Source organism: Thalia democratica, chromosome 8 (genome assembly GCF_965202585.1).
Source record: "Thalia democratica chromosome 8, ktThaDemo2.hap1.1, whole genome shotgun sequence".
In the NCBI taxonomy this organism is placed as follows: Eukaryota; Metazoa; Chordata; class Thaliacea; order Salpida; family Salpidae; genus Thalia; species Thalia democratica.
The window spans coordinates 27,604,023-27,616,471 of NC_139172.1; the positions used below are offsets into that span (position 1 = coordinate 27,604,023).

The following is a 12,449-nucleotide window of genomic DNA, read 5'->3' on the forward strand; positions in this document are numbered from 1 at the left end:
CAATCAGAAAAATGTTTTACAAAAATGATGAAAAAGCAAAATGTTTGTTCTTATTCACTGTGTTTTTATCTAACTGTTATTTTTCACTGTGTTTTTTAAGTAATAAACTCTTTACTGTGTTTTGGTTTTTATTTTGAAATAAAGTACTTTAAAAAGCTTTATTTGTGACTAGGTATAAAACTTGTATACAATATCTAAATATAAGTAAAATTTATTGATGAGCTTTATAAAAAATTATTTATCAAAATAAATAATAGAAACTGATTAGAAAAACTATTTAAAAACATAAATGTAAAACATCAAGTTACATAATTAAATTTAGAATAAAATGTTACAATTCAAAATCCTTAAAATTAATTTTCAAGTTTTTAGAAGTTTATAAAAAAAAACCATTTTGATTTCACCATTCGTACAGTAATAGAAGTTAATGATTTTTAAATTAAAAAATAATGAAGACCACTTTCAACATTCTAGTGATCAATTATATTTGTATAGAATATTCAGTTTGTTTAAAATAGTTTTAGAGTTATTTATAAACTGGGTAAAAAACAATTATGCGTAGTTACGTCTTTAAACTGTCCTAATATACAAATAAATTTTAAATTATGAAATTTTTTAGGTTGATAACACGTTATTGTAGTTGTGGCCACTACGTTAAATTATTTTGTATTGTTTAATCTAATTCAGGTTAAGCGTATTTTTATACTTGTTAGAAAAAAATCAATCATGATTTAATTGACTTGTATTTCAAAATAGGTTTTTTATTTAACGTATTAATTTAACTTTTTATCTTAAACCTACAATTTTTAATTTAAGGTCTAAAAGTTTTTTAATAGATAAATAAAAGAAGTATTTTATTTAATCTTACTTAAAAGTTGTTTTTATTTAAATATTTTTACTTTCTCTTTATAAATGATACGGGTTAATAAAAAGCTACAATCGATAAAGCTATATTTTAGTTACAATTTTTTTTTTAATATGTGAAATTAATTTATGCTTACTAATCGTGACTTCAATGTATTAAAAAAAAAATTTTAAGTTATATGGTGCATACTTATAAACAAAATTTTTGATAGTTTAATAACAAAAAACTATTTTCCATTTTCGTGTCAACCCTTTAGCAAAAAGTGACGTTGAAAAAACGTCATCATAGTTTTTAATTAAATCGTTAAATTTCAACTCGTAATTTAGTTCTTTTCAGACAACTTTTAATAAATATGTTATAGTATGTCTTATTTGCTTTAATATCTAATTCATATTCAGTTCTTGTCAGTTTTGAAACTTGATTGAACTAATTCAAGAGTTATTTAAGTTTTGTAACGCATGTTTCCTAGTTATTTAAATTTATATTCTGTGCGTAAGTATTACTGCTTAACAATTTATAGTTTTAAAACATTTGTGTCATTCTAAGACTAAACTCATTTGTAATTTTATAGCATCATTTTACGTGTTTTAGTTTAGAATTAGTATTTTGTAAGGTTAAATACATGTTTTCGAATCATAAAAACATTTTAGTGGTACAACAAATCTCATATTATAAAAAATGCTTAATCTTATTTATTTGTAACTTTTTTTAATATTTTAATAATATATCCTTGCTAGAAGGCTATTTTTCATAACATTTTACAGTCTATAGATTGTTCAATATTCATTGTTCGGTTATTCTAACAAAATTTTATGTAATATACTTAAACCATCTACATCAAGTTAGATTCTTAGGTTAATTGGCTTTTACAAAAGAAAAGATTTATTAAAACTTCGCTCAGTAGTTCCTTGATTATTGTACTTAAAATTATATCTATTAAATGTTAAGTACGACTTAGAAATATTTGTTTAGTTACCAACTGCGTTAAACTCAATTAGGTTAAATTATGGTTTTATAGTTTTTCGAAATTTGTAGGTTATAAAATCTATATGTTCACTCGATAAGAATTTTTAGTTAAACATAAGTAATACAGAGTTCTATAATTTTTAAGATAGTAAAAAAAACATGATTTAGTCTGTAATTTAAAATATTTTATTACTTTCTTTTTTTTTCCTAAAAACTTACTAAATTAAATTTGTTTTTATCTGCACGAAGAATTTATTTTCTCATTGATTTTTTTTTAATTATAACAAAATTATTGTATGTATATACATTTACACATGAACTTTTAAAGCGTACCAAATTTCATAATACACTGTTTACACAACTACATTTAGTAAAAATTATATTTTTTAATAAAAATGATAATCCTATTTTTTATTTCAAAAGCTAAATTAGATTTAAAGCAGCCAGCTGAATGAAAATCTCGATACAGAAAAATTGTACTGAAAAATGAGAGAGGGTAAACTTTTTCTTTTGTTCTAATTCGAGATAATCATGACGTGCTGTTGTCTCGGTCGAAGCGATTTGTGAGCTCTCTGTAGTTTTCATTTCTGACCGTTTATTTTTGCTGCTATTTCGATTGACAGGCATACATTTCAAACGAACCGTTTCCTACCGAGGCACCTGCGATGTTTGAATGTTGGTGAAGCGTTCACCGTCAACTTTAAATAAAAAAACTCATTCAAGAGCGCAGTTGCGAATCATTAGTTGTCTTAGCACAAATAGATTTTTATGTAAATAAAGAATCTATCTTAAGACTGACGGTTGTAAAAATGACTATAAAACGTCGATTAAGCCGGACTGTAAAACGACGTTTTCCTATAAATCGTATGTTTTTAATGCAGGCCTTAAAATAAACGGCAGCTAAATGCAAACTTTATTCACAAGGTAGTTTACTGACAGTTTATTTTGTTGACGAAATTTTTCCAGACTTCGTGCATTGTTCTCTTTTTATGACCTATCGATTAAATTGTAAAAGTTTTTTAGTTTTTTAATATATTTGAAATTCTATATCATTTTATGCTTATAACAAAAAACCATATAGTAGCAAAAAATTAAAAATCTTTAAAAATAATTTAAAAAAGGATTTTTTAAAACACATAATAACTTGGTTTTGTTTTTTTCTTTTAAATCTCTTTAAAACTATATAACAATTGATTAATTTCGATAAAACTTCTACAAAATTGTAATTATCAATTTTTAAAACTGTTTACTTAATTTACTTTGCCGAATTTTTACAATTTGCATCGAAAAATAAATTTATTTAATTGATTAAAAGTTTTTCATAAACTAGAATTTGTATAAAAATTTTAATTTTACAAATTTATAATGAAACATCCTGTTCAGTAATTGGGTTAAAAATTCGATTCAGCAAGCTTCAAAGGCCGCACTTGACTTTAACTTCCATTCTTAATACGCGAGCCACTTAAAAACAATTTTAAATTAATGAGAAACACGCAAGTTTATTGCGAGCAATTAAATCTGGCTAATTATATGAAAACAAAATTGTGAATGACGCAAGATAAAAGGTGAGAAACTTTCACTTTGATCACAAGTTTGCACTACAAGCTCTGTACACTCTCTTAATATAGTTTTGTTAGGGTTTATGAAAGTTTTCAAGCCAAATCCTCGTGTTTTGAGCACAAGTTTTTACAAAAAGGGGGAAAGTTGTTATTGTTGTTCGCTAGTTCATTGCTTGCCCCACTTGATAGTTCAACAACTCTTCATTTTTTGTGAAGGCTGAAGTTGTCTGCCTCAAGTCGAGTGTAATTAGCAGCAACTTGCTTTGTTCAAATCTATTAAGTGTTTGAAACTGCACTTGAATAATGCAGCTAAGAATATATTTGATTTTTTAACTCAATGAATTTTATGTGCTTGAGTCAAGCTTTGAGATTCGAGATTTCAGTGCAAATTGAGAGAATATTAAATGTTGTTAAATAACAAAAATAGACAAAAAAAAAATCAGGTATTTCACAAAAAAACTTAAAAAATTTTAAACTTTTTATATTTAGTAATCTAAGTTTAAAATTTCTATCAGAGTTGTTTTTTAAATAAAAGTTAATTATATACTTGTCTTAAGGATTGCTTTGTAAACAGAATGCGCATGTTAATTTTGTGTATACTAAATAATAAACACAACTAAAACAAAATAATTTATTTAGTAAACTAATTAATCTTCATTTAAACAAGAACAACCTACTTATAGTTTTTGTTTTAAAATGAATACCTTACTTTAGTAATTAGTATGGTTTAATTTGAAACAGTTTAGTATTTTTAGTAAAACGAAATAAGTTTTTTATTATTTTATGTCATTAACTTTTTTACATATTGAAGCAAAAATGTATATGTTTTAATACTAAACAGTGTTTTCTTGAAACGTAAATTTGGTGTATAAAATTATGTTGTATATCTATCGAAAAACAATTTATCAGGGTAACCACAAAACCTGGAATCCTTGTAAACCTGGAATGTTTAATTTATGCTAATAAAATCTGGAATTTGAAAAATTGTGGATAAAACCTGGAATTTTGAACAAAATCACTAAAAAATCAGGACAAACTTATTATTTTAAACAATTTTTACATTTAGTGAAATTTCAATTTGACACAAAAAATCTATCATTTAGTAAAACATTAGCTTTTATCAAAAAAAAAATTCATTAAAAAACACATCTAAAGTTTTTGAACAGTATTTTTTCAATGTTATTATCTTATTTAACACAGTTTTTACTTTTAATTTAATATCAAACTAAATTAAACCTAAAAATATGTACTTTCAAAAACCTGGAAGAAATTACAGGAAAAAAACTTGGCCACCCTGTTCATATATTGTTTTCTAGTAAAACAGTTAAACCATTACAAGATTTGTTTTTACAGTTTTAACTAAGTAACCTCGTTTCTCATAAGGTTTTGTTCTATTTATAGTAGTTTATTATAATATATATCTTATTTATAAACTTCATTAACCAACTAGTATCTAACTTGACAATTTTACGATAGGTGAAGTGTTTGGGCCAACTGTGAGACAGTACTACCCTCAACCAATAGGAGAAGAGATTTCCAGAGTCATTATGTACGATGGAACAGTAGTGAAAAATATGAAGGATGGTTCAACACAAGTCAGATTAATTTTAATATATAAGTATCTAAATCTGGGTTTAGTTTCAGTAATTAAATCTAAAAGAAAATTTTATACTGACAAAATACATTTTAATTTAAAGAAAAACAACTATAATAAAGTTAAATTCTACTATTTAATTATAAAGGTATCATACCAGTGCTTGCACAAAAATTACTATGTATGTAAAATACGCATGGTAAAGTTGTTTATACTAAATACTTTTACATAAAAAAAAACTTCGTTTAAATTCGTAAACCTCTATTTTAAAGTACAAAATGTTAAATATTTTGTACTATATGTATATATATAGAATTTATTAGAAAAATAAGATTCTAAAAGTACTGGTACACGTGTTTCATAAGACTAGACGCCTTAATCCTCAGACAGCTAAATTTAAAATAAAAAGCACTTAGCTAAACATAGAAGCAAAAGTTATACAAAAAAACAAAAAACAGTATGACGTAATATTGTGAATTACAAGAACTCAGTACAAAAAATTACTGAAAGAAATTACTGAAGATTAAGGCGTCTAGTCTTATGAAACACGTGTAGCAGTAGTTCTAGAATCTTATTTTTCTAATAAATTATTTAAAAGCCCTTCAAGTGAGCTCAAAAGAAGGTGTTTAAGTTTAAATAACAACCTTATTATATACATATATATATATATATATATATAAAAGTTTATTTCAAGATGTAAAACTCAAAGGACTCGAGTTTCGTGTCTATGCACTCATCAGCTTCAAAACAAGTTTAAAATAAAGTACAAAACAAAACACACAAATGAAAGTTAAAAAAATTAGCATAAATAGAATATGACGTAAATTTGAAACTATCAAAAATCATGCAAAACGGCTTGTGCAAAAATTATTTTACCAATCGACAATAAACTGGCAAAAATTCATAAAACTTCATTGAGTAAATATATATTACGACAGATAATTGAAAGAGATAAAGATAAAATTAAAGTACAAATTGAAATTTAGATTATTTTAAGATGAAATTAAAACTTGTTAAACTTTAAAAGCGTTTTTTTATGTCTACAAGACGATACAAACTCGCTCAGTTCAAGGTGGGCTCAGTTTAAAAAATTTAATTTATTAAGTTAAATAACTTAATTCTATATATATATATAAATGCATATTTCTACTGTTTATATTAAATATGCTACCATAAAACAAAATTTATCTAACTTATTTATTCTCTATAAGAACTTAAAATCACTTAAACCTGAAAACATTTTATGTACAGATTTTATGTTTGGACGGAACAGTTCACACAGCAGGTTTCGATGAAGGTAATTACCCTAAAGACGACCAAAACACCCCAAATTCCCCAAGTTATGTTGGGGACAGTTACAAAAAGAGTGAGTTTAAGTTATATGTTTCTGAATTAGAATTCTATTTTTCTCTTAGTAAAAATTTAAGCAGGATAAGATTGATAAGTTCATAATCTAAAGATTTTAACCAGGTTCTTAAAGCAACACAGAGCTTTAAAAAATTTATTATCATCGATGTTTCTGACTATTGTTTCGTCGCTATTTGCAGCAATTAATAAACAAAAAATAATGTTTAGCAAATGAATTTTAAAAAGACAAATATAAAAAGTAGTAAATTTTTATATACATTACTAAAAGAACATAAATCTATTTATTTTTAACTATTAAAACAACAAAAATAAAAAAGCCAAAGTTTTAGTATTAAATTATTTTTTTAAATTTTACTGTGATATTAAGTTAAAATAAATCAAAAAGTATTTAATTCATCAAGTTTAACGCCAAATTATAAACTCAAGAACATCATTGTCAAAAGAGTTAAGAGTTAATCGTTAAAGAATTACTTCAAAGCTTTTCTTTTTTGCAATCACCCCTTTTCATCGCCACTCGAAAATATTTCACCGCAATTAATTTTCTCACGACAGACTCTGTGGTGCAAGGGGGAGTTGTTAAAGGAGGAAATGGGAGAAAATCCAACGCAAAGGAGGAGAAAAGGGCCTCCAACTCGCACCGGAATCCAGCAGTTTACCTCCAACCATCCGATATATACAAGTTTATAAAACTGTTCATTTTTAAAAAAGCTAATAAACTTTAAGAGCTAAATCATTTATATTTTTTTTTGCAACAATACATAAAAACTTGTAAGTAATTCTAAATATTTCAATTTTAAGCTGTAAACTAAAAATATATTATATACATTTTAAATATTGGAAACCCTCAGTTTTTTTCTTGGTGTAATGTTTTTGAATTTAAAGCTCATATTGAATGATAGGATGTTTTAAAAGAAAAGAATTTCTCTTAAATATAGAAGTTATTTCAATCAAAAATAGAATAATGAAATGCTTTACATTTTCTTCTGATACATTATCTTTTTACTCTAACTAATTAACCAATCACGGATTGGATGGTGGTGATCATACGGACCAATTGTGGCAGACTACGTCAATATGCGGTGACGTCAGCATCACGTGCCACAACAAACCTTCTCAGCCAATCACCAAGCGAGTTTGCTACGTCGCCAAGGACCCAATCACTAGAGAGGTGAGTTTGAAACAAAAAGCAAAATTTTGTTTTCTTAAAAACAAGACTTGATAAAACAGTATTTTATATTTCCTAAAGATGGCAGTGAAAAATTCAAAACAACAATACTAATTTAGTTTTAGATTAATATATTCAAACTAAATGGTATCAAATTAAAATGCTTTTTGGAAAAAAGAAAGGTTTTCAATATTAAATCGAGCGGCACTAATCCCTGCTGATTGATCCTTTTCTCTTGTTTCTAACAAAAACAAATAGTTTATGCTAAAATCGCCATCTATTTTGCCGGTAAATACCTTCAGTTTGCTAGCAATTGTTACCCTATACAAGCTTACAAAAATCCTATGAAGTTCAACTCAAATTGACATTAATTTTAATTGCTTTGTCTGCTTTATTCATGCGTTAAAGTGCATTTAATTGCATTTGAACTGCTTTAATTTTGTCTTCAGTTTCTAAGATAAAGTTTCATACCCGGTTTAATTGACTGGTAATTCCATTTTAGTATCTTGTAAGTTTTCTATTGACAGATTAATTATTTTAAATTGTCAAAATACCCTGTATTTCAAGTTAGCAATTTTTTAACTTTAAACTGTTTAACCTGTTTTTATTATCTATATATTTTACAGCGCATAAATCATTTTTCATTAGTTTAAGAAAATTTATAAATTTGAAAAGTACTAAAAAGAAGTTTCTTAGACCAATTAGATTTTCGTGTTCTTTTAACAATTTGCGGGTCAATATCACATTTACTTGTTTCATTTTTATCAGCATGTGGTGAATCACACGAGGGGTCAGCAAACCATCAATCACGTGACTGTTTGAGCGTAACCAATCACATCGATTCAATCTTCCGGCAATAACAAATTGCATCAAAAAATCGGCTTCTTAAGTGGTGTCAGCCCGCTAATTCAATTTGCTTTTTCAGCTGCCCTGTCTCTCTGATAAAAAATCCCCTTTAAATCCAATTTGTGTGTGGCGATTCGATTTCACGGCGTGACGTAAAAATGTGACGTCACAACTAGCAGATGCGCAATTTTCACCAGCAGCCTGTCAACTTTCTCACACATGAAAGGATTTAAAAGGGAATTTCACTCCTATCAAAAGATTTTGCGGTTGTTGGGGTGAATTTGAGATGACCCTCGAAATGTTTGCGCTTCTTTTGTCTTCGCCGCCCTCAATCCAAACACTAGAACCTGACTTGAGCGACTTTTTATATTATAAGCCACGTTTTTTGTTTTATTTTCCGAATAGTGTTTTTGTGATGCCGTCGAGCTAAACTTTAATCTATCATCATAAACGCGTTCATGAGGTTATAAGCTGCATTTTGATTGATTGGTTGAAGTCTCTGGTGTGTGACGGACCAATTGACGGTGATTGGCCAGTTTCAAAGTGACAATATCGTGCCAAAAGTTATTATGCCCAGGTGCAACTTTTCTACTTGCAAGTGCAAATATTATCTGATGTAAAAATATCACAACTATTTCAAGTAGCTTGTTGTGATTTTCAAAGGGTTGTCAAGTGTAAGCTATAAAAATTTCATAATAATTTATAGATAGTTTGAATTTTTTTGCAAGTTTAATAAATAAAAAGCTAGCTGCATTTTAATGGGTAATAAATTTTTTAATTTTGTTGCGCAGAATTAGATATGTGAAACGAAAATGTTTGTGATTGATAAATTCGAATGTTTGCATACAAACGAAAACTTATGATTTATTTTTAATCTAAATGTTATTAATTGCTTTGAAAATGTTTCTGTACTTTCAAGTTCTTTTAGTTACTTTCTGCTTTAAGTTTAAAAACGACCGAAAAGTATTAGCATGGAGTAAACTTTACCAAATTTGTAAAAGCAAAATTTTGGTTATCTATTTTTTAAGAAAGCAATTGTATAATAAATTATAAATGTTTAGTTTAATAAAAGTCTTACTTATACAATTCGTTTTAAAAACTCCTGTTAAGTACATTATTTAGAAACTTTTATAAACCTGTTTTTTTAACTTAATGAAAGATATAGAAAACTCTGTAATCATTTTTAAATATTTTTAGTTCTTAAGTGTGTAAATATTTTTGGTTTATATATTAGTACATGTTGTACAAGTATTTGTAAGTGTAGATAACTTTGTTTTAATAGTTTAACATTATTGTATTTGCCTTTAAAATTTTTCTCAATGCAATCAAAATTTTCTAAGATAAATTAAAGTTCAAGCATTGAAAACTTTACTTCTTGAAAAGCTGTTAGCTGAGCTTGGAGTCTAGCTTTAGTAAACTTAAAGATATAAAACTATATTTCATAAAACAACTTTTTTATTAGTATATGTTGTACAAGTATTGTAAGTGTAGATAACTTTGTTCCAAGGTAATTTAATATAATTGTTTTTACTTTTACTTTGAATTTAAATCAATACGTTAAAACAATAAAATTTTAAAACACAATATTTTTCCCAGGTAATGTACAGTTTAGAGGACAGTACAGTTCTGGTTTAAAGACCTGACGGTGGACTAGTTTGTGACCACGAAGACGGAACCAGAATAACCAAATTTTTCACCTACGACCAATTCGGTTAGATTTTTTTTTAATATTTAATTTCTAAGGTATTTTTTTGTTTTAAGCATTTTTTAAAACGAACTGTTTTACAAGGTTAAGTATAAACTAAAATTTCTGAATACTATTCTTTAGTTAATTTACAGGCCACATAGTATGGCTGGTTCGAGTTGAATGTGAAGGATTTGCCACTGTCACATTCGATCTGACAAATGGCGAGTCCATGACCTTATTTGGAAGTGGCACGACCCTGTCCATGTCTCAGGATCAGGACTACAAAGTTTAAATGATTTTAAATAGCTTTCTTTTAATCAAGTAATCAAAAACTAGTTCTGCTCTTGTTTATGCGTGTGGATTTACGTATAACTGTTTTTTTTTCTTATTTTTACGAAAGCTTAAGTTCAGAAAAATTAATAAAACATAACTAAATTTTTTCAAATAAAAGCACCAAAATTATATTTTTATTAACCACAAAAGAATTTTCAACATTCAAATATTAAAAAAACAATCAAACAAAAGTTGTTTATTAAAATTAAACCCAACCAACAACAGCTGTCGCATTGGACGGGGGGAATCTTCGTGCTTTCCCGCGGCGGCACCGCCCTCTACCGACCTGCCCCCGAAACCCCACCGACCAGGAAGCGATCGGACACGGACATCAGCAGGGAGAACGTCGGAGGTGAGGAGAACTTCTCAGGCGAGGAGGAGCAGGTCACTTATTTGTTGCGTCACAATGACCCCGTCTGCTTCGAAATGAGCGACTTCGACGGCAACGTTTTTCAGGTTCAAGCTTTGTGTTTTTATAATTTATTTATTTTTGTGTCAGTTTAAAGTTTTTAAAACATTTACAAATTGTCAAGTAATTTTTTTAAGCACAAAAAAAATACCCACTTTTTCTCGAGCTAAACAACTTTTTCCCCACAGATCAGGAACAACGGGTGTGTGACGTCATACAACGCGCATCAAGGCTGCGTGGAGGAATATGAGGACGAGGAGGGGAAAACCCTGCAATGAATATCGAGGGTCAGCAAAAGTACCTAAAAAAATACGCAAAACACCCACCCAGGTAAAAATATGTAAAAATTCGTTGGACTTATTTGAAAAAAGATAAGGATAGGTATTTAATCAAAACTTTAAAAATGTAAGGCGAGTTCATTTTTAATTTACTGAACAATTTGTTAAGTTTTTTTACAGCATTTATATGTTCTTATTTTTAAAATACTTGCTTTAAAAAACTATAAATGAAAACTTCATTTAACTACCTTACGTACAAGTAAAGAACAGGCTTAATGAAACTTTAGTTTCCTAGGACAAAATAATTAACTAGAATTTGCTTTTCTGCTGAATAGGATTAAAAAAGTTTTAACTCAGTTTTGTTATGCCGTTAAAATTCATGCTGCGTAGATAATTTAAATATGCAAGTATTTTTGTTCTTTGTGTAAATATTTTAAATCAGTGCTTTATAAGTAATCAAGTGCTACAAGATGAAAAATTAAACATTTTTAAAAATATTCATAAAACATTGTTTAAATACATTTTGAGTTTTAGTAATAGTTCATTTAATTTTTGAGTACTTGTTCTTTTCTTTCGTTCAATAGACAACGTATTTTTGTAACATATTTTTCTCAAAAATTTCCAGATTTGTCCACAGAATTTGCTAACTAAATGAACAAAAATAAATAAAATTTAAGTATCAAGTTATATTGTGTAAATAATAGTTTAAAGTCGTGTACTGTGAAATAAACAAACCAAAGTGCTTATTCTTTTTTTTTGCAGATTATTTGTAGTCAAGAACGACGGAAGCGGATACGAATTGTTACGCCATAGTGACGTCAAACCTTCCATACAGGCTGCCGAATTGGACCAGTTCACTGCTGTTGTCAAGGACCAGTTGCTAGGTGACACAACTGCAGTTGGTACGTTGCACTCATACATCAATTGCTAATTTAATAATTTTGTTTTATTTGTTTGTTGAAGTTATATACTTGGTTTCTCATCAAAGTTATATTGTAGTTTGCTTAAGCTTTTAACTGGTTTTTTATATATTTAAGTATAAATAAACCTAGACCACTGGTTAAAATTTACATTATTGTGGACAGTAAAATAGTTTATACAGAAATCTAAGACAAAATTCATTCAAAAACATCTTTATTAAAGCAACAAACAAGTAAAATCGATTTCGGCTAACGCTTTTCAATTACTTTAGTTAGCAACTAATTTTAAGATTAAATTTTGAGTATATAAATAGTTAGAGGTTACATCAGAAAAATCAATTAACACTAATTAGCATAATTGAGCAAAATTAATTAGACATTCACTATTCATAAATGCATATATAAAAACAGTTTATCAGTAATTTAACTAAGATAAACAACATTAAAAATAAAAATAAA

At 27.3% G+C, this 12,449-nt stretch overlaps 2 protein-coding genes across 2 annotated transcripts; both read left to right on the forward strand.

Moving 5' to 3' along the window:
* Positions 1-11: 11 nt before the first annotated feature.
* On the forward strand, positions 12-8,339 carry LOC145843096 (uncharacterized). Its single transcript, XM_082950559.1, has 6 exons — positions 12-42; positions 4,867-4,985; positions 6,236-6,350; positions 6,905-7,059; positions 7,416-7,520; positions 8,286-8,339. The coding sequence occupies exons 1-6, from the start codon at positions 12-14 to the stop codon at positions 8,337-8,339; spliced, it is 579 nt and encodes a 192-aa protein (XP_082806685.1).
* LOC145842525 (uncharacterized) lies at positions 7,259-11,959 on the forward strand. The gene is made up of 6 exons (XM_082949985.1): positions 7,259-7,520; positions 9,960-10,074; positions 10,203-10,336; positions 10,609-10,839; positions 10,981-11,122; positions 11,833-11,959. The coding sequence occupies exons 3-5, from the start codon at positions 10,280-10,282 to the stop codon at positions 11,068-11,070; spliced, it is 378 nt and encodes a 125-aa protein (XP_082806111.1). The 5' UTR covers positions 7,259-7,520; positions 9,960-10,074; positions 10,203-10,279; the 3' UTR covers positions 11,071-11,122; positions 11,833-11,959.
* The last annotated feature ends 490 nt before the right edge of the window (positions 11,960-12,449 follow it).

What these genes read in the sequence shown, in the direction of transcription:
- LOC145842525 (XM_082949985.1), top strand. Translation starts at nt 10,280, where the DNA reads ATGACCTTATTTGGAAGTGGCACGACCCTGTCCATGTCTCAGGATCAG. An exon ending in CTCAGGATCAGGACTACAAA is followed by an intron (nt 10,337 to 10,608) that starts GTTTAAATGATT and finishes AACCAACAACAG; the next exon opens with CTGTCGCATTGGACGGGGGG. An exon ending in TCGACGGCAACGTTTTTCAG is followed by an intron (nt 10,840 to 10,980) that starts GTTCAAGCTTTG and finishes TTTTCCCCACAG; the next exon opens with ATCAGGAACAACGGGTGTGT.
- LOC145843096 (XM_082950559.1), top strand. Translation starts at nt 12, where the DNA reads ATGTTTTACAAAAATGATGAAAAAGCAAAAT. An exon ending in TGGGGACAGTTACAAAAAGA is followed by an intron (nt 6,351 to 6,904) that starts GTGAGTTTAAGT and finishes TTCTCACGACAG; the next exon opens with ACTCTGTGGTGCAAGGGGGA. An exon ending in AGGACCCAATCACTAGAGAG is followed by an intron (nt 7,521 to 8,285) that starts GTGAGTTTGAAA and finishes CATTTTTATCAG; the next exon opens with CATGTGGTGAATCACACGAG.